At 39.4% G+C, this 22500-nt stretch overlaps 1 protein-coding gene across 1 annotated transcript in view; it reads left to right on the top strand.

Moving 5' to 3' along the window:
• Positions 1 to 22500, top strand: part of Gpb5 (Glycoprotein hormone beta 5) — a 321402-nt gene that overhangs the window by 150557 nt on the left and 148345 nt on the right. The window contains exon 2 of the mRNA XM_070091702.1: positions 678 to 900. Coding sequence (XP_069947803.1) covers positions 724 to 900 — 177 coding nt within the window. The 5' untranslated portion in view covers positions 678 to 723. The remainder of the gene's footprint in view (positions 1 to 677; positions 901 to 22500) is intronic.

A 22500-nucleotide genomic window follows, 5' to 3' on the forward strand; every position in this document is an offset into this window, starting at 1 on the left:
CGGTGTCTGCATCACTGCTGTGTGTTGCAACAAACCCACCATGGTGTTTGTGTCACTGCTGTGTATTGCAGCAGACCCACCACGCTTTTTGCGTCACTGCTGTGTTGCAGCAGACCCACCAAGATGTCTACATAAATACTGTGTGTTGCAGCACACCCACCAAGGTGTCTGTATCACTGTTGTGTGTTGCAGCAGACCCACCACGGTGTCTGCATCACTGTTGTGGGATGCAGCAGACCCACCATTGTGTCTATGTCACTGCAGTGTGTTGCAGCAGATCCACCATGTTGTCTGCATCACTTTAGTAACAGTATGTGTCATTATACCAGTTGTGATGGTAGATGGGTGGTAGAGTGATGGGTAATGTGTAGTGAAGTGATGGTAGATGTCTAGTGTACTGATGTTAGGTGTGTAGTGATCGAGGAGTACACTTCACTGTAAGACACTGCTCACTGTACACGATCACAGCCAAAATTGGAGATGATATTGTTAACATCGTGTCAGCTTTGTGAGTCTTTACAGTGGTATGTCGACTCACATCATGAATGACGTTGATCAATAAACTCGATCTTTGGGGCAAAATTTTAACTAATTTATGTCTTACAACTTTCAGTAACAACATTATTACTGCCTGCTTGTGGAGTAGAGTAGTAAAAGATGTGTCTTTCCACTCCCAGCAGGAGCAGCAGAGGCAGCAGCAGCAGCAGTAGCAGGGTGCGTGCCATGGTGACCGGCGGTGGGAGGAGCGGCAGTGTGAGTGGTGGTGCTAGAGGCAGTGTTGGAGGAAGGGTGGTGGCCATGGTGGCAGTGGGAGCAGCACTCCTGGCGCTGCTCCTACCCGCTGCTGCCATCAATCCCCAGTCTACCCTAGAGTGTCACCGACGACAGTATACTTATAAGGTAAGCAAGGTAGGGGGAGGAGGAGAAAGAGAGTAAAATAAGGGGTAAATAAATTAAAGAAGATACAAAGTCACATATACACATACAATGTCTTAACATATTAAGGAAGCAACTGAAGTGAGAGAAAGCAACTCATCATCAATGCTTGACCTAGCTTTATCCTAAGAAGGGAAAAGAAATGTGCAGTATAAACTGCTGAACCCTGATGCTAAACGTGATGGAATTCTAATGGAGAAAATGTATTTTTCAAGGTATAACATAGCTGAGAAAAAATACAAAAATAAGGTCAACTAGAAGAACAAAAGTTAAGAACTTTGTAACCTGAGAAATTCACATTAGGTGAGGAAACTTTAAGCAAAGCTTGCTTTACCAAGCCACCGCTTCAAGTTCTTAGTCAGGGCTCCTAGACCAAGAGCTCAGGAAAAGGATAACAAGAGCCTATTCTTAAGATCACTGGCTAAGCTAAACTGAAAATAAAATATACACCACTTGAAACTTGCAGTCTTGGCTGGCTACTGTTCATCTCGATATCCTGCTATTTGAACCCTTAGTGAAAATATTTCAGTGCTTGTGGGATTTTTCTAATGCTATAATATTTATCCCTTCTGGCTATGGGTACTGGTATGCCTGGGGGCATTTCCTGTTGCCTTCTCTCTCTGAATCAGTCAATTTTTATTTCCTTGCAAGATTACATTTGAGATTATGAAATTACAAAAATGATTTGCAGTGCAAAGAGCCACTATCATGCCTAGGCATTATGGGCAGTCTTAATTTAATGGCTTACAGACTACTTAATACTAAAAAAATTGAACATAGTTTGTTTAAGTTGTACATCTTGTTTATTTATAGTACACAGTAATTTTACTCAAATTACAGTAGTTTCAATAGTAAATATGGAAATTATATTATGGGAATATAACATTGTGAGTTGTTGAAAGTAGTTTACAGTAAGAGAATGCTACAATTGGGAAGTAATGTTTTGGGTACGTATTTATACTACAAGGTAGTTCTAATCTGTATGAACTTTAGGCATCGCGTTTTGAAGTTTTAAGATTTAGGTAATTGGGAGATTTTTTGGTAAATTTAAATACTGAGTATTTAGTTTAGGGTGAGTAAGTGGTTTTCGAGAAGAGTCTTAAATTGATGTTCAGACCGGGTTACTTTAGTATTTACTGGTTATGAATTCCAAATTCTGGGGCCCTTTATGTGCATAGTTTTTACACAGTGAGATATGGATACGGGGTACATCAAAAAGAGGTCTGTGTCTTGTGTTATAATCGTGTGACCTGTTAAGGTTGGTGAGGAGAAGTTTGAGTGGAGGGTTTATGTTTGAGTGTAGTGTTCTATGTATGTAGTAGGCACATGAATAAGTATGGATGTTGTTAATGGTGAGCAGATTTAGACTTTTAAATATTGGTGGAGTATGCTGTCGGGAGTGGGAATTTGTTATAATTCTGACTGCAGCCTTTTGCTGGGTTATTAATGACCTTAGGTGATTTAATGTTGTTGATCCCCATGCACAAATTCCATACGTAAGATAAGGGTAAATAAATGAATGATACAATGCAAGGAGAGCTGATTGTGGAATATAGTACCGTATCTTTGATAGTATGCCTACTGTCTTAAAAATTTTCTTGGAAATTTGTTCTATATGTGTCTGAAATTTGAGTCTACTGTCAAGGTTGATTCCTAGGAATTTTCCCTCTGTGAGTCTTGTGATGGGTAATTCTCACTCCAGTGAAGACATTCTCTGTGATCGTATATGCTTGGACGCCCTCCTCTTTTCTCCAACTTTGAAAGCTCTTGATGATGTGTTGATTGCAACATGAAAGACCTAGAGCTACCATTCTATTTCCCCTGTGGTTGGTTTACAATAATATATATATATATATATATATATATATATATATATATATATATATATATATATATATATATATATATATATATATATATATATATATATATATATATATATATATATATATATATATATATATATATATGTCGTGCCGAATAGGCAGAACTTGCGATCTTGGCTTAAATAGCAACGCTCATCTTGCCATATAGAACAAGGGAAAATTTGTGTATGCAATAATTTCGGCAAAATCATTCTGAACCTAACGAAAAAATATATTTGATTGTGTTTGTTTAGTACTAAATTATTGTAAACGTATTTAATATTTATTTAGTTGGGTTAGGCTAAAATAAATTGTTCTCGTTATAATAAGGTTAGGTAAGTTTTCTAAGATTCTTTTGGTGCAAAATTAAAATTTTTTACATGAACTATAATTAAAAAAATATATCTTTGAACGTATAAGAGAAAATTTCAGAAAGGACTTAATTTTAAATGAGTTCTTGCTAATTGACCAGTTTTACATATTCGACACGACATATATATATATATATATATATATATATATATATATATATATATATATATATATATATATATATATATATATATATATATATATATATATATATATATATATATATATATATATATATATATATATATATATATATATATATATATAACTCTCTCCAGGTATATATATATATATATATATATATATATATATATATATATATATATATATATATATATATATATATATATATATTATTTATTTATTTATTATCACACTGGCCGATTCCCACCAAGGCAGGGTGGCCTGAAAAAGAAAAACTTTCACCATCATTCACTCCACCACTGTCTTGCCAGAAGGGTGCTTTACACTACAGTTTTTAAACTGCAACCTTAACACCCCTCCTTCAGAGTGCAGGCACTGTATTCCCCATCTCCAGGACTCAAGTCCGGCCTGCCGGTTTCCCTGAACCCCTTCATAAATGTTACTTTGCTCACACTCCAACAGCACGTCAAGAATTAAAAACCATTTGTCTCCATTCACTCCTATCAAACACGCTCACGCATGCCTGCTGGAAGTCCAAGCCCCTCGCACACAAAAGCTCCTTTACCCCCTCCCTCCAACCTTTCCTAGGCCTACCCCTACCCCTACCCCGCCTTCCTTCCACTACAGACTGATACACTCTTGAAGTTATTCTGTTTCGCTCCATTCTCTCCACATGTCCGAACCACCTCAACAACCCTTCCTAAGCCCTCTGGACAACAGTTTTGGTAATCCCGCACCTCCTCCTAACTTCCAAACTACGAATTCTCTGCATTATATTCACACCACACATTGCTCTCAGACATGACATCTCCACTGCCTCCAGCCTTCTCCTCGATGCAACATTCATCACCCATGCTTCACACCCATATAAGAGCGTTGGTAAAACTATACTCTCATACATCCCCTCATCAGTTCTATGATTCACCTCATCTTTCATAGACCCATCCGCTGACACGTCCACTCCCAAATTTCTGAATACATTCACCTCCTCCATACTCTCTCCCTCCAATCTGATATCCAATCTTTCATCACCTAATCTTTTTGTTATCCTCATAACCTTACTCTTTCCTGTATTCACTTTCAATTTTCTTCTTTTGCACACCCTACCAAATTCATCCACCAATCTCTGCAACTTCTCTTCAGAATCTCCCAAGAGCACAGTGTCATCAGCAAAGAGCAACTGTGACAACTCCAACTTTATGTGTGATCCTTTATCTTTTAACTCCACGCCTCTTGCCAAGACCCTCGCATTTACTTGTCTTACAACCCCATCTATAAATATATTAAACAGCCACGGTGACATCACACATCCTTGTCTAAGGCCTACTTTTACTGGGAAATAATTTCCCTCTTTCCTACATACTCTAACTTGAGCCTCACTATTCTCGTAAAAACTCTTCACTGCTTTCAGTAACCTACCTCCTACACCATACACCTGCAACATCTGCCACATTGCCCCCCTATCCACCCTGTCATACACCTTTTCCAAATCCATAAATGCCACAAAGACCTCTTTAGCCTTATCTAAATACTGTTCACTTATATGTTTCACTGTAAACACCTGGTCCACACACCCCCTACCTTTCCTAAAGCCTCCTTGTTCATCTGCTATCCTATTCTCCGTCTTACTCTTAATTCTTTCAATAATAACTCTAACATACACTTTGCCAGGTATACTCAACAGACTTATCCCCCTATAATTTTTGCACTCTCTTTTATCCCCTTTGCCTTTATGCAAAGGAACTATGCATGCTCTCTGCCAATCCCTAGGTACCTTACCCTCTTCCATACATTTATTAAATAATTGCACCAACACTCCAAAACTATATCCCCACCTGCTTTTAACATTTCTATCTTTATCCCATCAATCCCGGCTGCCTTACCCCCTTTCATTTTACCTACTGCCTCACGAACTTCCCCCACACTCACAACTGGCTCTTCCTCACTCCTACAAGATGTTGTTCCTCCTTGCCCTATACACGAAATTACAGCTTCCCTATCTTCATCAACATTTAACAATTCCTCAAAATATTCCCTCCATCTTCCCAATACCTCTAACTCTCCATTTAATAACTCTCCTCTCCTATTTTTAACTGACAAATCCATTTGTTCTCTAGGCTTTCTTAACTTGTTAATCTCTCTCCAAAACTTTTTCTTATTTTCAACAAAATTTGTTGATAACATCTCACCCACTCTCTCATTTGCTCTCTTTTTACATTGCTTCACCACTCTCTTAACCTCTCTCTTTTTCTCCATATACTCTTCCCTCCTTGCATCACTTCTACTTTGTAAAAACTTCTCATATGCTAACTTTTTCTCCCTTACTACTCTCTTCACATCATCATTCCACCAATCGCTCCTCTTCCCTCCCGCACCCACTTTCCTGTAACCACAAACTTCTCCTGAACACTCTAACACTACATTTTTAAACCTACCCCATACCTCTTCGACCCCATTGCCTATACTCTCATTAGCCCATCTATCCTCCAATAGCTGTTTATATCTTACCCTAACTGCCTCCTCTTTTAGTTTATAAACCTTCACCTCTCTCTTCCCTGATGCTTCTATTCTCCTTGTATCCCATCTACCTTTTACTCTCAGTGTAGCTACAACTAGAAAGTGATCTGATATATCTGTGGCCCCTCTATAAACATGTACATCCTGAAGTCTACTCAACAGTCTTTTATCTACCAATACGTAATCCAACAAACTACTGTCATTTCGCCCTACATCATATCTTGTATACTTATTTATCCTCTTTTTCTTAAAATATGTATTACCTATAACTAAACCCCTTTCTATACAAAGTTCAATCAAAGGGCTCCCATTTTCATTTACACCTGGCACCCCAAACTTACCTACGACACCCTCTCTAAAAGTTTCTCCTACTTTAGCATTCAGGTCCCCTACCACAATTACTCTCTCACTTGGTTCAAAGGCTCCTATACATTCACTTAACATCTCCCAAAATCTCTCTCTCTCCTCTGCATTCCTCTCTTCTCCAGGTGCATACACGCTTATTATGACCCACTTCTCGCATCTAACCTTTACTTTAATCCACATAATTCTTGAATTTACACATTCATATTCTCTTTTCTCCTTCCATAATTGATCATTCAACATTACTGCTATCCCTTCCTTTGCTCTAACTCTCTCAGATACTCCAGATTTAATCCCATTTATTTCCCCCCACCGAAAGTCCCCTACCCCCTTCAGCTTTGTTTCGCTTAGGGCCAGGACATCCAACTTCTTTTCATTCATAACAATCATCTGTTTCTTGTCATCCGCACTACATCCACGCACATTTAAGCATCCCAGTTTTATAAAGTTTTTCTTCTTCTCTTTTTTAGTAAATGTCTATATATATATATATATATATATATATATATATATATATATATATATATATATATATATATATATATATATATATATATATATATATATATATATATATATATATATATATATATATATATATATATATATATATATATATATATATATATATATATATATATATATATATATATATATATATATATATATGTTGCAATCACCTATGTGTACCTTGTGTACCTTGTACCATGAGGCGGGCCAACACGACATGGGTTCGAGTCCTCGGCTAGCTGCAGTGTTGTTATTAATTAAATATCACTCGTTCGTGGTTACAATAATATGTATCAGTATCAATAACAACACTGCGACTAGCCGAGGACTCGAACCCATGTCGTGTTGGCCCGCCTCATGGTACAAGGTACACAAGGTACACATAGGTGATTGCAACATGGTGATTATAACTTGTTTAGTGATTTATGTAATTAGGTTGTTGATAATATTATAATGGTGATGATAATAATAATGATATTAGTGAGTGATAGTTGATAATAATGATAGGAATGGCATTAAAATTAAGAATAGCCTATTTATAATAAGGAAGGAAGCATGAATAGAAGAATTCACTGAGGATATTTCCTGAACATTCTGGAAGGTTCCTCGACACTGGTTGAGAAATGAGGGATTTTCCCTCTATTTCACTAGTAAGAAGGTTGTAAATGAAGGTATGTAATAATCCACTATTGTAATGCAATTTTTTACGTCACTTGAGGTAATATATATATATATATATATATATATATATATATATATATATATATATATATATATATATATATATATATATATATATATATATATATATATATATATATATATGGCATGCTCACGTGTGCTGTATTCGTATTTGTCACCTGTAAGCTCCAAAAACAGAGGCATCTAGCTGTGGCATATAAGCCTTAGATGGTCTGGTGATCATCTGGGTATTGTGGCTCTTCTGACTTGCTAGCAGTGAGTGTGCTGGCTTATTCGATTATCTGGTTTGCAGTAATCACTTTAGCTAGACCCGGTCATTCTTGTTGGCAGTTAACTCGCATCACAGGTCACCTCTGATTGTTTGGTGTATTTGTGTCCTCAATGTTAATAATTATTCTTGTTTATGTTCAAATTCCTCTACATTAGTAAATACAGAACACAGTGACCTGGTGAAGGAATAATATATATATATATATATATATATATATATATATATATATATATATATATATATGTGTGTGTGTGTGTGTGTGTGTGTGTGTGTGTGTGTGTGTGTGTGTGTGTGTGTGTGTGTGTGTGTGTGTGTGTGTGTGTGTGTGTCGTGCCGAATATGTAAAACTGGTCAATTAGCAAGAACTCATTTAAAATTAAGTAATTTCTGAAATTTTCTCTTATACGGTTAAAGATATATTTTTTATCATTATCGTTAATGTAAAAATTATTAATTTTGCACCAAAAGAATCTTAGAAAACTTACCTAACTTTATTATAACAAGAACAATTTATTTTAGCCTAATCTAACTAAATACATTTTAGATTTGTTCACAATAATTTAATACTAAACAAACACAGTGAAATATATTTTTTTCGTTAGGTTCAGAATGATTTTGGCGAAATTATTCCATACACAAATTTTCGCTTGTCCTATATGGCAAACTGAGAGTTGCTATTTAAGCCAAGATCGCAAGTTCTGCCCTTTCGGCACGACATATATATATATGCATATATTTATATATATATATATATTTAATATATATATATATATATATATATTTATATATATATATATATTTATATATATATATATATATATGTCGTGCCAAATACGTAAAACTGGTCAATTAGCAAGAACTCATTTAAAATTAAGTGATTTCTAAAAAAATCTCTTATACGTTTAAAGATATATTTTTTTCATTTATTTTAATGTAAAAAATTTTAATTTTGCAGCAAAAGAATCTTAGAAAACTTACCTAACCTTATTATAACAAGAACAATTTATTTTAGCCTAATCCAACTAAATATATTTTAAATACGTTTACAATAGTTTAATACTAAACAAACACAGTGAAATATATTTTTATCGTTAGGTTCAGAATGATTTTGGCGAAATTATTGCATACACAAATTTTCGCTTGTCCTGTATGGCGAGATGAGCGTTGCTATTTAAGCCAAGATCGCAAATCCTGCCTATTCGGCACGACATATATATATATATATATATATATATATATATATATATATATATATATATATATGTCGTCCCGAATATGTAAAACTGGACAATTAGCAAGAACTCATTTAAAATTAAGTAGTTTCTAAAATTTTCTCTTATACGTTTAAAGATATATTTTTTTTTTCATTAATATTCATGTAAAATTTTTTAATTATTTCCCAGTAAAAGTAGGTCTTAGACAAAGATGTGTGATGTCACCGTGGTTGTTTAATATATTTATAGATGGGGTTGTAAGAGAAGTAAATGCGAGGGTCTTGACAAGAGGCGTGGAGTTAAAAGATAATCACACATAAAGTGGGAGTCGTCACAGTTGCTCTCTGCTGATGACACTGTGCTCTTGGAAGATTCTGAAGAGAAGTTGCAGAGGTTGGTGGATGAATTTGGTAGGGTGTGCAAAAGAAGAAAATTAAAAGTGAATACAGCAGAGAGTAAGGTTATGAAGATAACAAAAATATTAGGTGATGAAAGATTGGATATCAGATTGGAGGGAGAGAGTATGGAGGAGGTGAATGTATTCAGATATTTGGGAGTGGACGTGTCAGCGGATGGGTCTATGAAGGATGAGGTGAATCATAGAATTGATGAGGGGAAAAGGGTGAGTGGAGCACTTAGGAGTCTGTGGAGACAAAGAACTTTGTCCTTGGAGGCAAAGAAGGGAATGTATGAGAGTATAGTTTTACCAACTCTCTTATATGGGTGTGAAGCATGGGTGATGAATGTTGCAGCGAGGAGAAGGCTGGAGGCAGTGGAAATGTCATATCTGAGGGCAATGTGTGGTGTGAATATAATGCAGAGAATTCGTAGTTTGGAAGTTAGGAGGAGGTGCGGGATTACCAAAACTGTTGTCCAGAGGGCTGAGGAAGGGTTGTTGAGATGGTTCGGACATGTAGAGAGAATAGAGCAAACAAGTGTGACTTCAAGAGTGTATCAGTCTGTAGTGGAAGGAAGGCGGGGTAGGGGTAGGCCTAGGAAAGGTTGGAGGGAGGGGATAAAGGAGGTTTTGTGTGCGAGGGGCTTGGACTTCCAGCAGGCATGCGTGAGCGTGTTTGATAGGAGTGAATGGAGACAAATGGTTTTTAATACTTGACGTGCTGTTGGAGTGTGAGCAAAGTAACATTTATGAAGGGGTTCAGGGAAACCGGCAGGCCGGACTTGAGTCCTGGAGATGGGAAGTACAGTGCCTGCACTCTGAAGGAGGGGTGCTAATGTTGCAGTTTAAAAACTGTAGTGTAAAGCACCCTTCTGGCAAGACAGTGATGGAGTGAATGATGGTGAAAGTTTTTCTTTTTCGGGCCACCCTGCCTTGGTGGGAATTGGCCAGTGTGATAAAATATATATATATATATATATATATATATATATATATATATATATATATATATATATATATATATATATATATATATATATATATATAGACAGTGATGGAGTGAATGATGGTGAAAGTTTTTCTTTTTCGGGCCACCCTGCCTTGGTGGGAATCGGCCAGTGTGATAATATGTGATAATAAAATATATATATATATATATATATATATATATATATATATATATATATATATATATATGTATATATATATATATATATATATATATATATATATATATATATATATATATATATATATATATATATATATATATATATATATATATATATATATATATATATATACGTATATATATGTATATATATATATATATATATATATATATATATATATATATATATATATATATATATATATATATATATATATATATATATATATATGTCGTGCCGAATATGTAAAACTGGTCAATTAGCAAGAACTCATTTAAAATTAAGTCCTTTCTAAAATTTTCTCTTATAAGTTTAAAGATATATTTTTTCATTAATGTTGATGTAAAAATTTATAATTTTACACCAAAAGAATCTTAGAAAACTTACCTAACCTTATTATAACAAGGGAAATTTATTTTAGCCTAACCCAACTAAATATATTTTAGATTTGTTTACAATAATTTAATACTAAACAAACACAGTGAAATATATTTTTATCGTTAGGTTCAGAATGATTTTGGCGAAATTATTGCATACACAAATTTTCACTTGTTCTATATGGCAAGATGAGCGTTGCTATTTAAGCCAAGATCGCAAGTTCTGCCTATTCGGCACGACATATATATATATATATATATATATATATATATATATATATATATATATATATATATATATATATATATATATATATATATATATATATATATATGTGTGTGTGTGTGTGTGTGTGTGTTTGTGTGTGTGTATATATATATACGTTTATGTTAATTTAATAATTAACAATTTTGTACCAAAAGAACCTTAGAAAACTTACCTACCCTTATTATAACAAGCGAAATTTAACCTAATGATACTAAATATATTTTAGATAAGCTTACAGTAATTTAATAATATACAAACACAATGAAATATTTTTTGTTTCGTTAGGTTCAGAATGATTTTTGCAAAATTATTGCATACACAATTTTTCGCTTGCCTTATTCAGCAAGAAGAGCGTTGCTATTTAAGCCAAAATCGCAAGTTTTACCTATTCGGCACGACATATACATATTTATACAAATCAAGTTATTTTTAGTCTTCTTTGCTGATTGAGTCATATTTATGGCACTGTTACTGGCTATAATAACCATAATGAGCTAGTTACGACACAGATCTAGGGATGTGTGCAGAAGGAACCATACCGATATAATAATATTATCCAAGATTGTCTCATAAACTGGTGATTGCAGCTAGTGCAGTCAGATCCTTGACCAGGGAGGAGGTGTGGAAGATAATTGTAATAAATATACACAACATAGCCAGTACACAGCAGGTATGTGGGAAAAATATTAAAATGGCCTCAGGTATAAAGACCATCGCAATAGCACATAAGTTCCTGAAATGGCACCGTACAAAAGGCGAGACTAAAAATCAAGTGGAACAGATAAGGATAGCAAGAAAGGCACTATTGACTTAAAGAATACTTAAGAGGAAGAAGACAAACAATGAATGTGCAAGAAGAGGAGTCAGAATAAGCAAGAGTAACAAGTTGGATTACATGAAAAGTAGCATCAGGACCGGTACTTTTTCTGGTATATGTGAATAACATGCCGAAGGAGATTGAGTTCTATGTATCTCTAATATCAGACGGTAAATTAACGAAGAGAGTAAAAACCAGAGAAGTCAGAGGAAGTCTAAATGAAGTGAACAAAGAACAGAATTGGCGAAACAAGTAGCAGCCAAAATTCAACCCCAGCAAATTCAAGGTAACGAAAATTGTGGAATTGGAATGAAGACTGGAAACTGAGTACCATCTCGAGAGTCTGCAAGCCTCACTCAAGAAGGACTTAGGAGTGTGCTTAATTCCGAGTACATTGCTTGAGGTGCACAGCAAAAAATAATCTCTGTACCAAATCCAAGTATGGCTAAATTAAGACTTTCAGGAATGTCAACTAAGAGTCGTCCATGACTCATAATAAGCTATGTGCCGAGCACCAGCATGGAACCCACAACTGATAACACATGTCAAGACACTGGAGTAACTGCAGAAATTTGCTATGAGATTAATCCCAAAGTTTCAGTACGGTGCGTGAGTAAACTAAAAGAAGTAAACCTGACAACATTAAAAGACTGAAAGACCTTAAAAGACTTTTACCTGGAGAGGGTTTCGGGGGTCAATGACCCCGCGGCCTGGTTTGAGACCAAGCCTCGTGGTGGATCAGGGCCTGATCTACTAGGCTGTTACTGCTGGCCTCACGTAAACCAATGTACGAACCACAGCCCGGCTGATCAGGTTCTTGCTTTAAGTGTCTGTCCAATGCCTTCTTGAAGACAGACAAGGGTCTATTTGTAATCTCCCTTATGTATGCTGGAAGGCACTTGAACAGTCTTGGGCCCCTGACACCTAATGTGTTGTCTCTTACCGTACTCGTGGCGCCCGTGCTTCTCATTGAGGAAATGTTGCATCTCCTGCTGAGTCTTTTGCTTTCTTAGGGAGTGATTTTCGTGTGCAAGTTCAATACTAATATTATCCTCTAGGATTTTCCAAGTGTATATTATCATGTATCTTTCTCGCCTGCGTTCCAGGGAATACAAATCAAGGTACTTCAACCGTTCCCAGTAATTTAGGTGCTTTATCGTAATTATGCGTGAAAGTTCCCTGTATATTCTCCAGGTCAACAATGTCGCCTGCATTGAAGGGGATACTTAGTGTACAGCAGTATTCCAGTCTAGAGAGCACAAGCGATTTGAAAAGAATCATCATGTGCTTTGCATCCCTAGTTTTGAAGGTTCTCATTATCCATCCTATCATTTTCCTAGCAGATGAGGTAGATACATTGTTGTGATCTTTGAAGGTGAGATCCTCTGACATTATCACTCCCAGATCCTTCACATTAGCTTCTTTCTCTATTGTGTGGTTAAAATTTATTATATACCCTGATACAGTTTTAATTTCCTCAAGTTTTTCATATATGAGTAGTTGAAATTTCTCTTCATTGAGTTTCATATTGTTTTTTGCGGCCCATTTAAAGTTTTGGTTGATGTCCGCTTGGAGTCTTGCGGTGTCTTCGATGGAGGTCACTGTCATAGCAATTTGGGTGTCATCCCCAAAGGAAGACACGGGACTATGGCTTACATCTCTGTCTATGTCATATATGTGGATGAGGAATAGGATGGGAGCGAGTACTGTGCCTTGTGGAACAGTACTTTTCACTCTAGCCTCCTCAGACTTTGCTCTTTGTGTTCTATTTCTTAGGAAATTATTGATCCATCTACCAACTTTTCCTGTTATTCCTTTATCATGCATTTTGTGCGCTATTACACCATGGTAGCACTTCGAAGGCTTTCCCAAAGTTTGTGTATACTACATCTGCATTTTGTTTACCTTCTGAAGCATTGAGGACCTTATCATAGTGGTCCAGTAGGTGGGACAGGCAGGAGCGACCTGCTCTAAACCCGTGTTGCACTGGGTTGTGTAACTGGTGGATATGTAGGTGGTTGGCGATCTTGTTTCTTAGAACCCTCTCAAAGATTTTTATGATATGGGTTGTTAGCTCTATCTGTCTGTAGTTCTTTGCAATTGTCTTACTGCCACCTTTGTAGAGTGGGGTTATGTCTGTTGCTTTTAGTGATTCCGGGATGACACCAGTGTCCATACTCCCTCTCCATAGAATGCTGAAGGCACGTAACAAGGGTTTCTTGCAGTCCTTGATGAACAGGGAGTTCCACGAGTCTGGGCCTTGGGCAGAGCGTATGGGCATGTCATTAATTGTCTTTTCGATGTCTTGTGGAGTTATGATAATATCACAGATTTTTTAAATGACCAGATTTTGGGTCTCAGTTATAAAAAATTCAAATAGATTGTCAACCCTGAATCTGAACACTGAATCACATTGGGACTTTAATATCTCACTCATTTCTTTGCTGTCATCTGTGTAGGTCCGAACTCGTCTAAGCAGACGTTCAATACTGGATGTTATTTTCACCTTAGATTTGGCATAAGAGAAGAATTATTTTGCGTTTCTTTCAAATTCGTTGATGTTTTTAAGATTCTCGTCTCTTGTAAGATTCCTTAAGCTTAAGTTCGACATTTGCTATTTCTCTGATCAGTGCCTCCCTTCGTATTTCAGATATACTGGCCCCTCTCAGCAGCTCTTATTCTTCACCTTCGTCTGTATAGGGAGCGTCTCTCTCTTTCTAGTTTACGCCTTCTCTTTATTTTTCTTAATGGCATGTGCCTTAAGAAGACCTCAAGAGTCACAGAGTTAATTTTTTTCTAGACAAAGGTTCGGATCCATATTGATTAAAATATTTTTCCAGCCTGTTTAATTAGCACATGGTTGACTTGTTCCCAGTGTATGTTTTTGTTATTGAAGTTAAATTTTGTGAAGGCACCATTATAACTGTTAACATTTTGGTGGTCAGGAACTCTGTTGTGATCTGAGTGCATTGCCTTTGATACGGTTATATTACATATCAAATCGTCGTTGTTGATGAGGATGAGGTCCAACGTATTTGCTAGTCTTGTAGGCTCTATTATTTGCTGGTTTAAGGTGAATTTAGTGCAGAGATTTAATAGCTCGTGTGTGTGTGTGTGAATTTTCATCTGAGCTGCCTCCTGGGGTGATCTCTGCTTAAACATTATTTGCTACACTACTCCATTTTAGGTGTCTTAAGTTGAAATCCCTCAGTAGCAAGATGTTTGGGGCAGGAGTTGGGAAATTTTCCAGATAGTGGTCAATTTTCAAAAGCTGTTCTTGGAATTACTGGGAAGTTGCATCTGGAGGCTTGTGTACAACCACAATAACAAGGTTTTGGTTTTCAATCTTTACTTCAACTACATCATTGGAGATGTTTAGTAATTCTGAGCATGGTTGACTAATAGGCAGCAGAGAGTTTGCATAAATGGGGAGAAGTCAGACTGGGGGCACGTCACAAGCGGGGTTCCGCAGGGGTCAGTGTTGGGCCCCATATTGTTCACAATTTACATAAACGACATAGATGATGGAATAAATAGCGATATAAGCAAATTTACTGACGACACCAAAATAGGCAGTTTAATTCATTTTAATGAGGACATAGAGCACTCCAGGATGATTTGAAAAGACTAATGCAGTGGTCGGAGAAGTGGCAGATACAGTTTAATATAGGCAAATGCAAAGTTCTAAATGTTGGACACGCAAATAACCATGCCACACATAAACTAAATAATGTAGATCTTAATATTATTGATTGCGGAAAGGATTTAGGAGTTCTGGTTAGCAGTAATCTAAAACCAAGATAACAGTGCATAAGTGTTCGCAATAAAGCTGACAGAATCCTTGGTTTCATATCTAGAAGTATAAATAATAGAAGTCCTCAGGTTGTTCTTCAACTCTATATATCCTTGGTTAGGCCTCATTTAGACTATGCTGCTCAGTTCTGGTCACCGTATTACAGAATGGATATAAATGCTCTGGAAAACGTACAGAGGAGGATGACAATGATGATCCCATGTATCAAAAATTTTCCCTACGAGGATAGACTGAGGGCCCTGAATCTGCACTCTCTAGAAAGACGTAGAATTAGGGGGGATATGACTGAGGTGTATAAATGGAAACAGGAATAAATAAAGAAGTTGTAAATAGCGTGCTAAAAACATCTAGTCTAGACAGCAATGGCTTTAAGTTGGAAAAATTCAGATTCAGGAAGGATATAGGAAAGCACTGGTTTGATAATCGAGTTGTGGATGAGTGGAACAGACTCCCGAGTGTCGTCATAGAAGCTACGACGCTGTGTAGTTTTAAAAATAGGTTAGATAAATACATGAGTAGGTGTGTGTGGCGTGTGAAATGGACCTGACTATCTTGTGCTACTAGGTCAGATGCCGTGGTCCTTTCTTAAGTGAATGTGACCTGACCTGACTAGGGTAAGGCCGGTGGGAGAATTGGACCTGCCTCGCATGGGCCAGTAGGCCTGCTGCAGTGTTCCTTCTTTTTTATGTTCTTATGCTGTTATGTATGCTGCATACCCTGACAACTCTACACTGTTTATCGCATTTCTACAAAACTGTACACTTGTCGTAATAATATACAAAATTATCTGACTTATTAGGGCAGTGAGAAAGTTAGACTCTTAAAGAGGCAGTAAACGGGTACACAAGAGGGCATTTGGAAGCTGAAGACTCAGATGAACCACAGGAATGTCAGGGAAGAAATCAATGTCACGATGAAGAGGCGGCGGAGACATTCTACACACACAGTTTAATGAACATGCATGGTAGAGCTCGAGAGACTAGGATGAAGAGAACCCCAGCACAATGAGTTAAGAAGGATGGCCAGAACCCCAAACACGACCCTTGCAATGGTAAATAAACTAGTATAAATTCATACCAAAAAAAGGAATATTGAAGTGGATAACAGTTCTAATGAGAAAACAGAAGTACAGCTATGCGTATTAAGGAAGGAGAGAAAGAGAGAGAAAGAGAGATAGATAGACAGATAGATAGATAGATAGATAGATAGATAGATAGATAGATAGATAGATAGATAGATAGATAGATAGATAGATAGATAGATAGATAGATATAGATAGATAGATAGATAGATAGATAGATAGATAGAGAGAGAGAGAGAGAGAGAGAGAGAGAGAGAGAGAGAGAGAGAGAGAGAGAGAGAGTGGTTTCTAGGCACCATGACGGTAATGATAGAGTGGTAATAAGTATGAATGGGAGAGTATTGGTACCTGTGGAAGAAGTTGATATCCTTGGGGTGAAATTTGACTCCGACCTGACCACGAAGAACCACGTTGTAAATCTTGCAAACAAGGCAGCCAGGAAGTTTACAGCACTTCGACGTATCTCGCATCTGCTTGACAGTAAGGGTTGGAAAATTCTGTATGATGCACAAGTACGCTCACATCTTGAGTATGCTCCACTTTCTTGTTTTGCCTGCCCCTCCCGCTCTCTCATCTGCGACTGCTTGACAGAGTAGAGAACAGAGCAAGACGTCTCATCTCTCGCCCGGACCCATTCTGGATAGATCTGTCATTTCAGCAGAGCATTCAACACAGGAGGGATGTGGGTGGCCTTACTGTTATGTACAAGGCCAATATTGTTAAAGTGCCACACTTGGATCCAATTCGAGGACAACGTGAAACAAGCTTTTATGTCACAAGACGGGCAGAAACCAGCAACTTAACTCTGGCTGTACCCTTTTTCAGAACTTCACTCCATCTGAGATCCTATATACCCAGGATGACTAGAGTATGGAACACATTCGTACAGCATAATGATGTCAACGAGATAAAGTCAGTTGATCAAATGAAAATGCTGGCCCACAGATGGCTCCAACTTCATCCTGTTCCCTACTTGTATGTCTCATAACAATAAAAATGCTTTCAAATGAGCTGATGTAGGTAACAGCTCTTAGCTTGCCAATAAAGTTAGGAATTCTTAACCTGTAAATAGCTTGTCAATAAAGCTAGGGATCCTTAACCTAACCTTGTCAAACCCTGTGTAAAAAAAAAAAGAGAGAGAGAGAAAGAGAGAAAGAGAGAGAGAGAGAGAGAGAGAGAGAGAGAGAGAGAGAGAGAGAGAGAGAGAGAGAGAGAGAGAGAGAGAGAGAGAGAGAGAGAGAGAGAGAGACAGACAGACAGACAGAAAGACAGACAGAGAGGGATAAAGAAAGAAAGAAAGAAAGAAAGAAAGAAAGAAAGAAAGAAAGAAAGAAAGAAAGAGAGAAAGAAAGAAAGAGTGAGGAAATACGCTCCTTAATAGAAAGTAAGCCAACGGCATTTAAGAAGAAAAATCAGATTAGATGAATATGTCTGAATATATTGTAGAAAAATAAAAGAGCAGAGGTTGTTGTACTGCAACACTGTATGTTGTACTGCAACACTGTATGTTGTACTGCAACACTGTATGTTGTACTGTCAGTGTTATTGTTGGCACCATCAACACTGTATGTTGTACTGCCAGTGTTATTGTTGGTACCATCAACACTGTATGTTGTACTGCCAGTGTTATTGTTGGTACCATCAACACTGTATGTTGTACTGCCAGTGATATTGTTGGTACCATCAACACTGTATGTTGTACTGCCAGTGATATTGTTGGTACCATCAACACTGTATGTTGTACTGCCAGTGATATTGTTGGTACCATCAACACTGGATGTTGTACTGCCAGTGTCATTGTTGGTACCATCAACACTGTATGTTGTACTGCCAGTGATATTGTTGGTACCATCAACACTGTATGTTGTACTGCCAGTGTTATTGTTGGTACCATCAACACTGGATGTTGTACTGCCAGTGTTATTGTTGGTACCATCAACACTGTATGTTGTACTGCCAGTGTTATTGTTGGTAAGATCAACACTGTATGTTGTACTGCCAGTGTTATTGTTGGTACCATCAACACTGTATGTTGTACTGCCAGTGTTATTGTTGTTACCATCAACACTGTATGTTGTACTGCCAGTGTTATTGTTGGTACCATCAACACTGTATGTTGTACTGCCAGTGTTATTGTTGTTACCATCAACACTGTATGTTGTACTGCCAGTGTTATTGTTGGTACCATCAACACTGTATGTTGTACTGCCAGTGTTATTGTTGGTACCATCAACACTGTATGTTGTACTGCCAGTGTTATTGTTGTTACCATCAACACTGTATGTTGTACTGCCAGTGTTATTGTTGGTACCATCAACACTGTTGTATTGCCAGTGTTATTGTTGGTACCATCAACACTGGATGTTGTACTGCCAGTGTTATTGTTGGTACCATCAACACTGTATGTTGTACTGCCAGTGTTATTGTTGGTACCATCAACACTGGATGTTGTACTGCCAGTGTTATTGTTGGTACCATCAACACTGTATGTTGTACTGCCAGTGATATTGTTGGTACCATCAACACTGTATGTTGTACTGCGAGTGATATTGTTGGTACCATCAACACTGTATGTTGTACTGCCAGTGATATTGTTGGTACCATCAACACTGTATGTTGTACTGCCAGTGATATTGTTGGTACCATCAACACTGTATGTTGTACTGCCAGTGATATTGTTGGTACCATCAACACTGTATGTTGTACTGCCAGTGATATTGTTGGTACCATCAACACTGTATGTTGTACTGCCAGTGTTATTGTTGGTACCATCAACACTGTATGTTGTACTGCCAGTGATATTGTTGGTACCATCAACACTGTATGTTGTACTGCCAGTGATATTGTTGGTACCATCAACACTGTATGTTGTACTGCCAGTGTTATTGTTGGTAAAATCAACACTGTATGTTGTACTGCCAGTGTTATTGTTGGTACCATCAACACTGTATGTTGTACTGCCAGTGTTATTGTTGGTACCATCAACACTGTATGTTGTACTGCCAGTGTTATTGTTGGTACCATCAACACTGCATGTTGTACTGCCAGTGTTATTGTAGGTACCATCAACACTGTATGTTGTACTGCCAGTGTTATTGTTGGTACCATCAACACTGTATGTTGTACTGCCAGTGTTATTGTTGGTACCATCAACACTATGTTGTACTGCCAGTGTTATTGTTGGTGCCATCAACACTGTATGTTGTACTGCCAGTGATATTGTTGGTACCATCAACACTGTATGTTGTACTGCCAGTGTTATTGTTGGTACCATCAACACTGTATGTTGTACTGCCAGTGTTATTGTTGGTACCATCAACACTGTATGTTGTACTGCCAGTGATATTGTTGGTACCATCAACACTGGATGTTGTACTGCTAGTGTTATTGTTGGTACCATCAACACTGTATGTTGTACTGCCAGTGTTATTGTTGGTACCATCAACACTGTATGTTGTACTGCCAGTGTTATTGTTGGTACCATCAACACTGTATGTTGTACTGCCAGTGTTATTGTTGGTACCATCAACACTGTATGTTGTACTGCCAGTGTTATTGTTGGTACCATCAACACTGTATGTTGTACTGCCAGTGATATTGTTGGTACCATCAACACTGTATGTTGTACTGCCAGTGTTATTGTTGGTACCATCAACACTGTATGTTGTACTGCCAGTGTTATTGTTGGTACCATCAACACTGTATGTTGTACAGCCAGTGTTATTGTTGGTGCCATCAACACTGTATGTTGTACTGCCAGTGGTATTGTTGGTACCATCAACACTGCATGTTGTACTGCCAGTGTTTTTGTTGGTGCCATCAACAGTTGGCCTCTCTGCTGCCTGGCCTCTCTGCTGCCTGGCCTCTCTGCTGCCTGGTCTCTCTGCTGCCTGGCCTCTCTGCTGCCTGGCCTCTCTGCTGCCTGGCCTCTCTGCTGCCTGGCCTCTCTGCTGCCTGGCCTCTCTGCTGCCTGGCCTCTCTGCTGCCTGGCCTCTCTGCTGCCTGGCCTCTCTGCTGCCTGGCCTCTCTGCTGCTTGGCCTCTCTGCTGCCTGGCCTCTCTGCTGCCTTGCCTCTCTGCTGCATATCCTCTCTGCTGCCTGGCCTCCCTGCTGCCTGGCCTCTCTTCTGCTTGGCCTCTCTGCTGCTTGGCCTCTCTGCTGCTTGGCCTCTCTGCTGCCTGGCCTCTCTGCTGCCTGGCCTCTATGCTGCCTGGTCTCTCTGCTGCCTGGCCTCTCTGCTGCCTGGCCTCTCTGCTGTCTGGCCTCTCTCCTGCTGGCCTCTCTGCTGCCTGGCCTCTCTGCTGCCTGGCCTCTCTGCTGCTTGGCCTCTCTGCTGCCTGGCCTCTCTGATGCCTGACCTCTCTGCTGCCTGGCCTCTCTGCTGCCTGGCCTCTCTGCTGCCTGGCCTCTCTGATGCCTGGCCTCTCTACTGCCTGGCCTCTCTACTGCCTGGCCTCTCTGCTGCCTGGCCTCTCTGCTGCCTGGCCTCTCAGCTGCCTGGCCTCTCTGCTGCCTGGCCTCTCTGCTGCTTGGCCTCTCTGCTGCTTGGCCTCTCTGCTGCCCGGTCTCTCTGATGCCTGGCCTCTCTGCTGCCTGGCCTCTCTGCTACCTGACCTCTCTGCTGCCTGGCCTCTCTGCTGCCTGGCCTTTCTGCTGCCTGGCCTCTCTGCTGCTTGGCCTCTCTGCTGTCTGGCGTCTCTGCTGCCTAGCCTCTCTGCTGCCTGGCATCACTGCTGCCTGGCCTCTCTGCTGCCTGGCCTCTCTACTGCCTGGCCTCTCTGCTGCCTGGCCTCTCTGCTGCCTGGCCTCTCTGCTGCCTGGCCTCTCTGCTGCCTGGCCTCTCTGCTGCCTGGCCTCTCTGCTGCCTGGCCTCTCTGCTGCTTGGCCTCTCTGCTGCTTGGCCTGTCTGCTGCCTGGCATCTCTGCTGCTTGGCCTCTCTGCTGAATGGGCTCCCTGTTGCCTAGCCTCTCTGCTGCCTGGGCTCTCTGCTGCCTGGCCTCTCTGCTGATTGGGTTATCTGCTGTCTGGGCTCTCTGCTGCCTGGGCTCTCTGCTACCTCGCCTCTCTGCTGCCTGGCCTCTGTGCTGCCTGGCCTCTGTGCTGCCTGGCCTCTGTGCTGCCTGGCCTCTGTTCTGCCTGGCCTCTCTGCTGCTTGGCCTCCCTGCTGCCCGGCCTCTCTGCTGCCTGGCCTCTCTGCTGCCTGGCTTCTCTGCTGCTTGGCCTCTCTGCTGCCTGGGCTCTCTGCTGCCTGGCCTCTCTGCTGCCTGGGGTCTCTGCTGCCTGGCCTCTCTGCTGCCTGGCCTCTCTACTGCTTGGCCTCTCTGCTGCCTGGCCTCTCTGCTGCTTGGCCTCTATGCTGCTTGGCGTCTCTTCTGCCTGGCCTCTCTGCTGCCTCGACTCTCTGCTGCCTCGACTCTCTGCTGCCTCGACTCTCTGCTGCCTCGACTCTCTGCTGCCTCCCCTCTCTGCTGCCTGGCCTCTCTGCTGCCTCGACTCTCTGCTGCCTCCCCTCTCTGCTGCCTGGCCTCTCTGCTGCTTGGTCTCTCTACTGCTTGGCCTGTCTGCTGCTTGGCGTCTCTTCTGCCTGGCCTCTCTGCTGCCTCGACTCTCTGCTGCCTCGACTCTCTGCTGCCTCGACTCTGCTGCTTGGCCTCTCTGCTGCCTGGCCTCTCTGCTGCT

This window comes from Cherax quadricarinatus, chromosome 36, assembly GCF_038502225.1.
Source record: "Cherax quadricarinatus isolate ZL_2023a chromosome 36, ASM3850222v1, whole genome shotgun sequence".
NCBI lineage: Eukaryota > Metazoa > Arthropoda > Malacostraca > Decapoda > Parastacidae > Cherax > Cherax quadricarinatus.